This window comes from Acanthisitta chloris, unplaced genomic scaffold (assembly GCF_000695815.1).
Source record: "Acanthisitta chloris isolate BGI_N310 unplaced genomic scaffold, ASM69581v1 scaffold6896, whole genome shotgun sequence".
NCBI classification, from domain to species: domain Eukaryota; kingdom Metazoa; phylum Chordata; class Aves; order Passeriformes; family Acanthisittidae; genus Acanthisitta; species Acanthisitta chloris.
This window is the reverse complement of record NW_008677539.1, coordinates 2,959-13,007: the sequence shown is the minus strand read 5'-3', so window position 1 is coordinate 13,007 and position 10,049 is coordinate 2,959. Positions and strand designations below refer to the sequence as shown.

Here is a 10,049-nt window from a genome sequence, read left to right as displayed (position 1 = left end):
CCTCAGTTTGACTTGAATACCTCATTTCCAGCTTTCACAGACTAGTAAGCACAGTCACCTTAACATACTTGTACCCAGGCTTTTTGCAGCTGAACTATTTCAAGTTGCCTTCAATAAGCTACTTGCTACAAGTGTGTGTGTGTGGTGGGAGTGTGTCACAACTGCACTTACTTCAACCCAAGAGAAAGCACATCCAAAGTCAGTTGGATTCAGTCTTTTTTAATAAATTAATGTCATTCAAAATACAGTGCCAGAACATGATGCAGCTGAACATGCTAGTAAGGTTTGTCATGAAGCACCTGTGTTCATGTTAGATTGGCGGCACCCCGCTACTGCTAGTGGTTCCTGGGATTAATGCCAGAGCAGCACTAGTCATCTGCTCTCCTGCACACACAGCACAGGATATTCCTGAAGTTTGCTTCCCCCCCAAAGTAAAAAACCTGATAGCTAAGGGATATCTATACACAATCACACTACAGTAATGCTTGTTATTAAATTAACAGAAAATAAAGACCTGGTTAATCCACACTAAAACTTTTGTTTTACAATGGAAAAATACATCAGCAGCAGGAAGTAAATATACATGAGCCAATGTTACTGTAATACAGAATGTGGAGGCGTTTACTGATTAAAGCCCCACACAGACCCGCACTAGGAGGGCTGGCAATGCCAACTGCAAGCCCAGCAACTTATGTCCACACCTGGTAATCTACCAGCTGCTTGGAAGACCTGTATTCTAAACAGACAGGTATAAGTTAGTGAAAATAGAATACATGCACCTCATAATACATCTTGACTGAACCTGCAGTCATTTTGCCCTGCATGTTAACCATACAATGGAAGATCTACCCTTCCTACCACAGGTAGATCCATGGGATTTGTTTCTTTGTCTTTTCATGGCATTACTATACCAACATGGATATTAGTATTAAGTAAGTGCAGCACAGTCCTTTAATTAGGCCACACTGACAATTATAGAACTAGCACTTAAGTAGAATATCCAGAAGTAGTTCAAATATAACTGGAAGATACTTTCAAAAGAGCTGTGACATCATCCTAGAAACAGTAACTACTTTTTTTTCTGAAGCTAATTTTCCTGAACTGAGACTTCATAGAACTAAAAATTATTTCTTTAGACAAGTCAGATACTTAAGCTTATGATATACATATATGTTTCTCAATTATCAGATAATAATATTTCAGATTACGGAAGCATATCTGCTCATTTCACTAATTCATACTGAATGGCGGCAAGTGTTAGGTAGGGCATAAAAATACAACTCATGAAAGACAGTCTGACAATTCCATTCCCAGACCTGTTCTTTCACAGCCATTTATTTCATTTGTTATTTTATAGCCGAGCACAGAATCAGTTGTGCAGTCTAGTCTGGGAGCTATACAGGTGGTAAAGTAACCATATCCCCGTCCAGCTCAAATTCATCAGCTCCGTCTGGTGAGAAAAGATATGTTGGAGGTTTCCATGGGGACTCTTCAAGGCAAGATGGATACAGCTTTCCTACAGTGCACCGGAAGTCTTTCCCCAAGTCCCAAAGCACACGCTCCGATATATGCTGCCTCAGAAACCAGCGATCGAGATCCAGGTCATACTGATAGGTGGCATACTTGGCTCTCTCGTTCATGTGGGTTTCTCTTATAAAGACACATAAGGTGTTAGAGATGACGACGGCCCTCACACACGGGTCGGAGTACCGCTTGGCAGGGATATTGGCTGCCATTCTCCACTCATTTTTATTCACGTCATAGATTTCCACTGTTACGGAAGACCCATCCACAGTACTGCTTGGGAGCCTTATACCAGAATTGCTGGCAATATGCAGTCCTCCAATATAGAATATTTTGTCACCAAAAGCAGCAGCTGAAGCAAAACATCTACTTGTTTGTCGCATAGCCATTTCCACCCAAGCGTCTGACCTGGGGAAATAACAGTACATCACATTGTGTGTCATCACGTAAATGCAGTTGTGAACTGCTACTGCTGTACTCCACTGCCACGCACAGGGCAACGGGCTAACCATGGTCCACTCATCTTTCTCGGTATCGTATCTCTCCACAGTTCTCCTGTTGAGCTCCCCACCAACACTATCTCCTCCGATTGCATAGATGTATCCTTCACAGCAGACCAGGGATGGCTTTATACGGACAAAGAGCATCGGTGTCTTTGGAAACCAGGTATTTTGCTGCGCGTCAAACCAATAAAAGCAATTCACAGTTCTGAAGGCAGCCTGGAGTTTGCTGCTTTTACTGTGATTGGTTTTCGTGTTTTTCAGAGGAACCTGCCCACCTGCTATATAGATGTCATTATCAGGAGTTACAAGTGTCCCAACCTTATGCAAGTCAGCAGGTGGGTTGCAGAGTTTGTAAACTTTTTCTGCCTGGGGGCTATAACAGACAGAGGAGTAAAGACTACCAGGGTTTTCAGCAGCAGCTTCAATGAATATCATCATCTCCTCTTTTGTCATGCCAAGTCTGGGCTTGAAAAACTTGGGCATCGATTTGTACAGTCCTTGCACCACCACTGATTTATCATTAGGTGGTAAGCCTTGAAACCAGGCTCTCTGTGTTACTTCTGAAAGTGCATCGATCCGGATTTGGCTAAGAACAGAGGACAAATACTGTGATCGTGACTCCGTGTTGTACTCCAGCCATAACATAGCAGCTTCACGAACTGTCTCCTCCTTTTCCACGTTTAAATTGTCACTGCTTAAAATATCTATCAGTAGATCATGTGACAGTTGCATGAAAGCCTCCTGGTGGTACACAGCTGTGAACTTGTGCTCCACCATTCTTTTAGCACTCTGTTTTAACTCTTCACAGCTGAAGAGATCAGCAAAACTTAATAGACGCACACAATTTTCAGCATTAATTTTTTTGATTAAGTATTCTCGACAGCGTTGTAACACATCATCTACCTGTAACGCAAAGAAGAAACACATGAATTATTACTGCATACAATCTATGCCCTCATGTACCAGCAGCACACAGAAGTACCTGTGTCTGATGTTGAACAAGAATGTTTAGTCCTGGAATACTACATATACATAAAAATAAAGCAGCAACACATTCAGCTGCTTCATACAGATCAAGGACACCACACAATTAGAATTATATTTGGGGAGACTAATTTTCTAAATGTTAGAAGTGCATTGCTTTACTTCCATCCTCCACTGGGGCCATAATGCAAGGAGGAATGGATACATGAAGTGTATTTGGCAAGCAACTGTTGTCTGAGTAAACAAAAAAAAAAAAGGTATTTTGAAATGCCTAAATAGGGAAGACCATTTAACAAGATAAAGAATAAAATGGTTCAGAGATTAGATGGTGTTACTTCACACTTGAAACATTCCTACCTGTAAGAAGCAGGCAGTTTCATAGAGCTGTTCCACTGTGCTGTCACTTATTGCCAAGTTACCCGTGTATGCATAAGTGATGATAATCTGTAAAGTGGCGGCATCCACATTCCTCAGGTGCACGTGTGTCTGTTTACTTTCACTTAGCCCACTCATGAACATGGCTCTGAGGACAAGCATACAGATTAAGACAAGGATCAACAGTGAGTAGAGTCATCTTAACTAGTTACCTGTAAGTCTGCAGTGAGTACAGTCTTTTGCTTGCCTGTTTACAGGTGTTTAGTATTTACCTCAGGCTAACATCCAGTATTTAAGATAAAGCATTTGTACAGAACACTCAAAAAGTACCATCAGTGCCTTCTATAAAAAGATTTTATATTTATGCAAATGCTTCTGTGTTAATCAGCAGAGAATTCCAATGATTTTGGAGTTTTTAATGATGCAATTTAAACCTTTACCTATAAGAGGTCGTAAAAGGGAAGCAACACCCTCCAGAAAATACTGTTGAAGCATGCACAGCTAGATTTCAGATTCTAAACAAAAGAAGCAGATTTATGTAATGGACTGAGCTACGCCATATCAAAAAGGATGCTCCTCTGGGAGGAGGAGAAATGGAGCAAGGACTAGCACTCCATGAATTATTTCTTATATACTATTCATTGTAACCTGCAGTAAACTTCAAGTCTGCAGACAAAAATCAATAACAGAAAAACCAATCAGACCTTGTCTGGGGGAAAAAGAAGAAAAAAGCAAAGCACAAGTGTTGCCATTACATCTTCTTGAAAACCAGTGGAATGGCAATTTAAAATAATGGTTATGGTTTCCATAATGCTTTCTACACCTATTGCCGATTCTGGTTTTAATTGCAACACAGTTAGGAACTAACTAGAATCTGGCATTGTCAACCTCGTACTTGTCAATTTTCTTCATATAAGGGACATCGATTTTAAGAGCTTGATATTAATTCAGGTTTGGTATTTATGGTTGTATTGAAAATTCAGCTCAAGGCTCTTTATATTTATTTGGGGTGCTTTTAAGGAAACAAGATATGAGAGAAGTTAAAAGGGCCTGTGGGTGCACCACACTGTACTGCCTCTGGCTGCAGAGGTGAAGGGGACATGGAGATACACTCTGTAAGCAAAGCCATTCCAGAAGCATCCCATACAAAGACAATGCCCCATCCCCATCTCTCTGCCACCTTCTAAGCTCCTTAACTCAAGGGCAACTTGCATTTTAGGTAGGATCACTAACTGACCAAGGGAGTATCAACTCGCCATGAAGCTATTAAAGGTAAGCAAGAGGGTACAAGTGCCAGCAGAGACTCTTCTTCACAGAAGAGGTGGCTCTTGGAGACTCTGGCTCATGTTCAAGCACAAAGATGGAAGGTGCGCTGGTTGCAATCACACACAATGGCTGGATCAGGCCAAGAGGTGCTTTTCTTTTCTTCCCCTCCTTCAGGGCTATCAATTTTTTATTATAAAGCTAAATTTAGGAAGCTGAGCATCTTTTTGTAAACCAAAGTAGAGAAGAAAAACAGAACATGACAAAACCACAAGTTTATTAGTTCTTTTAACCAGTGCCAAAACCTCATTCCATAAATAATAAACAAACACATATGAATAAGAGATTTGACTGCATATTGTAATGCAGCACTCTGCTTGGACTCATGACAGCTTTCCAACCTTATGATTAACCACTTACATTAGATCTGGCTACATTTCCAGTGGCTGTTATTTTACAAACTATTGGAACTATGTCATCTGCACAAGGCCAATGGTAATAATCATTAGCTAGTGATCACACAATACATGTTGCTAAAAATTGTACCAGACCCATCCAAGATGAAAAAATAGATGCAAAAACCAGCAGCAACAAGAATGCCTGTGAAATAAATCCTGAATAGTTCTGTACAACAAAGGAGACAAAACACAGGAAACATTTTAGAAGTGTTCTGTATAGCGAACCCATGTCAAGAAGAGCAAGTTTGCAAATCTTCCTGTGATTAAACAGGAAAGAAATGTTATAATCCTTCCACAAGGCATCAGGGAAGGTAAAAGCTGCGTGGATGTCACCAAGGCTAGTTTCAAGCTTTGAAATTCCTTCCAGACAGGCAGATTAATTATACTGTGTTGCCAACAACAACAGCAACAAAAAAAGATTAATCACTGCAGAAAATTCATGGTGCCTCATCTTCTAGGTCTTACTATGAAGGTATCTGCAAACAGTGGTAGCACTCAATGTATTTTACTGATAAAACCTTTTAAATAGACAAAAAAGAGGGCACCTGAGAAGTAACAGCTACTGAATAAAAAATTTCAACAGTCTCTAGTGGGGGAGGGGGTATAAAGCAAAACAAAACCCCCTACACACACACACACACACCCTTGTTGCATGAAGAGTTTTTGGCTTCTTTGCTGAGCGGAGAAAACCAGATGATTCAGAAAATGAAGCCATGACCTTGCACAGCAAACTTTACTTTTAGCAGATTCTTCTGTTAAGGAACTACAGTTAATAAACATGACCATGGATTCCCACAGTCTCAATAATCCGTTGTTATCCTACCTTGGGAAATAAAAACAGATTAAATATTTTAAAGATTAAGCGTGAAGAATAAGAAATTTAGTAATTATTAAGACTCAATTAACTCCCTAAAGAAAAAGAGCCCTCACAAGTGTAAGTTTTTTCCACACTTACTGTAGAAACTACAGCACTTATCTAGAGTAAGTCATACGATGGTTGAAAAGTTGTTTTACTCTTTTTGTGTTGGAAATTAACTATATTTAGGTTTTTCTACTTACTTATCATTAAGGGTCTGCAACACATTGTTATTCAATTAATATAACATGCAAAAACAAGTATCACAGATTTTCCAGAATTAACAGATTCTAGTTTGGATACTTACCTGAAATATGAGCTGCATGTTGCAAGAACCATCTTATGGCAGGGAAATTCAGTGCCCTCAACAATCAACACTATGTCAGTTAGCAACTGCTGTTCATAAAAGAATTTTAATTGCTCCAGCAAGGATACAGCATATTCTGTATTTATCTGCCTCTCGTCCTGGGTAGACATGACTGTATTCCATTAATATTTCCAGGACCAGAGAGAAAAGTCGAGATCTTTTCACCTGAGAAAGGTCAGCTGAATGTTTCTGAAGTAACCAGGAAAGAAATGGCAGGAAGTCTGTAGCCTTCAGAAGTGACACTGATAAAAAGGGCAGTGTTATCTTGAACTGCTGAATCAATGTTTGAGCCTTTGACCTCCTATTAGGTCATCACGCTTTGACTTGATGTCACAATCTGTTCAGAGACTTTCAAGGATGTCTGCAGAGCTCCTGTTGAGATCTACGATGCAGCAAATGAATGAGCAAAAGTGAAGTCTGAGGTAGATTTCTTGGTAACATCTCATGATCAGTGGCTGCACTTGAGTGACTGAAAGCAGGAAAATGAGATTAATTTACACATTAGCACTTTCTCAAAAACATTTCGTAGTTACCCCTTAAATAACTGTCGAACAAACATTTCTAAATCAGTACTTAATTACTTGCACTAAAATCCTTGTAGAAAAAATTAAGCAACAAAAGTATCAAAGAGAAATGAAAAGCAGAGGAGTTTGTACATTAATTCTCACATGACCTAGATGCATGAATTAAGGTAATATATTTTCTCAACACAGCTTCTAAGGCTGCAGAGTCAAAATGAGGTTCAGTAAGACTTTATTCCTCCTCAAAGAATAATCCAGAATTCCCACTGAGTGCACCTGTGAATTTTGTTCAACCATTGATAAGACAGCCACTTGTTTTTCCCATTTCCTTATTAAACAGCTACTTTTTCCACTTCTTTGTTTTTGTCTACTTAAAGTTTATCAGTACCAGGCTGCTAAAAATACAAATGGAGTTTCTTCAACATTCCATCACTTTCCAACTAAACTCTCAAAATCATAATCAACAAACCCAAGGAAATAATAGAACCAAAGGTATGCTGAAACAGCACGGATCAAAACACCTAGAGTGGCTACCAAAGTCTGTTTTCTTGTTTGGACATTTCTTCTCCCATGAAAAATGGAGTCAGATTTTATCTTCCACATGAACAGAAAACTATAATTAAGAATGGGATAGTTGTGACAGTAAAACCACCATCATAAAGGGCACCAGAATACCATAGCTATCAAATGCTTCCTGATTTATTTAATCTTGTGCTGCTATTCTGCTAACCAGGGACATGTTTGTCTTGTGTCTAAGACATCACTATCAGTACAGTTCATGATAAACAGTGAATGCAGAAACAACTTGCTTGAAATGACATACTTTAAATTCCACAGCAGAATACATGATTTAGTGTAAGACAAAGGCTGTAGAAATACCTGCCGCCAGCCATATCAAAGATCTAGTGTTTCAACACAGACCTGCCTGTAACACAATTCAAAAACAGCTGTCTTTCAACATTCACTCACTTGAAACAGATATGCTTAATTAATGCCACTTTAATTACTACTAATTTAGTGTCACTGATCTTTTTCAGTGAAGAAATATATACAAACTCTTAGTTTTCACTGGTTGATTAACTGGAAAACAGTGAAAAAAGTCAAACCCAACCCTCACTGTTTGTTCAGGTGAAGGCAGTTAATTAAAAACAGAAAGGTGTTAATATTTGGGGGAAGAAGTAGAGGCCACTGTCTGCTATAATAACAGATACTAGCACAAGTCTTGACTTCAGACCTTCAAGTTTCAGGTAATGGCTGAAGTCACGGCATCACAAGAATATCAAGGATATACAAAGACATTGCTCACCTAAAGCAGGGACCTTCTGCTTCAAGTCACAGCTTCTTTTCACCAAATTAGTATGCATTCGTCTCTGCATCACTGACCACTCTCCTGGCTATCTGGTAACACCTCACCATGCAACCTAATCCATTGACAGATTTTGCACTGAACTTTAAATGGCTACAGAGACACAGAGACTTCCTAAGTGTGTTAGGCCCACAGAAATAAATAGCTCATGGCTCTACTGGTATCCCGAGTCTCACTATAGCATTGTTTTTCCTGGCTGAGGAGTAAAGGTTCAAGAACAATACAAGCCAGTGAGTGGATTAAGCTCTGTTTGGGCAGAGCATCAATAACACTAAGCTTCAGCAAATGAAGTAATTGATATCATAACTTCCTATTCTGATGTAATTGTAAAGAACACAAATCTTCAGAAACGGCAAAAAAAAAAGAGCTAAACTAATATGCACTGGTTTAAGTCATTAAGTAACAGAACCAGTCGGAGATGCCATGGAGAAAGTAATATATACCTGCTAGTAAGATTAAAGACATTTCTGGCTGCCTGTAGCTGACAGTCAATAACTGAAAAAGCAGACCTGTTCAGCAGAAGATGAGTTGAAACTGTGAAATTAATTACTATAAATAACTGGAACATTTGAGTACGACCCTCAGTAGCAGAAAAGACTGAGGAGATGACAGGAGTCTTGTTGCAGAACATTTATGTGATGTGAACCACCTCTGAACTGTACATTTATAAAGCTGGAGCCTCTAGTTTACAGCTGATCTGAAGCCATCCATCACATGCTCCAGGGAGGTGCACATGGTAGGAACATGCTACGCACGATTCCTGCTTTATTGTAACCATTACAGTAAAATTCTGTGTTTGTCGAAGTCATGAGTCACATCCCTCTCCCCTGTAATGGAACCATACTAAATACTCCTCGGGACAACAATAAATACATCAAGTATCTCTGAATTTCTGGTCCAAAATTGCCATCATTTACATTGTCATCTGCCCAAGAGAAGTGAATCTGTTCAAAACATGAGGATAAGTGGCGTAGGAACATCATTTAGTGCCTGGAAAGTCATCCAAGACTACCTATCTCCTTCAAACCTTTCTGAACAGTTCAAGACAATTTTCAAGGAGATACTCTCCTCACTTTAAAGACTGAAAAACTGAGGCACTGAAATAAAAATCAGCTTGCCCAAAGCCACATAATTCCAAAGAGGCTCAGTTCCTCCCTGTCCCAACCCCACATCTTTCTCACTGCGCCATGCCTGGTTGCCATACAGCTCTTGGATCTCAGGTAACTGGAAGACTATGAACTAGAAGAGATGTCTGCAGATGCACTACAGTCTGCTGTGGCTCTAATAACTTGACTGCAGTAAATATTTCTGATTTACAGATGAAGTTAGCTTAATATCCTGAACTAACATTCTGACAGAATAAAAGGAATCCTTGAATACAAGTTCTATAAATGAGACTTTCCTTTCTGGGATGCCACTGGAATGTGACGTCCTGGATAACTTCCTGGAAGGCAGCTATCTAAAACAGGACTGGTAGGTAGCTGTTGGATTGCAAATGAAACCAAGTTATCACCAAGTGATCCCAAGTAACTCCCTATCAAGCTGGAGAGCAACATTAAGCAACACATTGACAAGAGGGTTTGTTTTCAAGTACTTACTCCTTTTCACCAAGTAATTTTAATGAGGTGGCTTGTTAACACTTGTTCATGTACTGTAAATCTGAATGACATCATTCAAAAAGTTAGTCATCAAATGTTAATGAGTTATGGGATAGGCTATTAATTGCCTTCCTTGAATCTGTTTATTTTCTGAGGTCAGGCAAGACTGATAAACAGATATTTTACTGCGCTACACACATGGCAGCGTTAACACTACTTCAGCGTGTAACACAG

At 39.4% G+C, this 10,049-nt stretch overlaps 1 protein-coding gene across 1 annotated transcript; it reads right to left on the bottom strand.

Annotated features, from left to right (window-relative positions):
• Positions 1–203: 203 nt before the first annotated feature.
• Positions 204–6,440, bottom strand: KBTBD2 (kelch repeat and BTB (POZ) domain containing 2). Its single transcript, XM_009076539.1, has 3 exons — positions 6,271–6,440; positions 3,369–3,534; positions 204–2,930 (listed from the first exon to the last, which is right to left on the bottom strand). The coding sequence occupies exons 1-3, from the start codon at positions 6,438–6,440 to the stop codon at positions 1,395–1,397; spliced, it is 1,872 nt and encodes a 623-aa protein (XP_009074787.1). The 3' UTR covers positions 204–1,394.
• Positions 6,441–10,049: the final 3,609 nt, after the last annotated feature.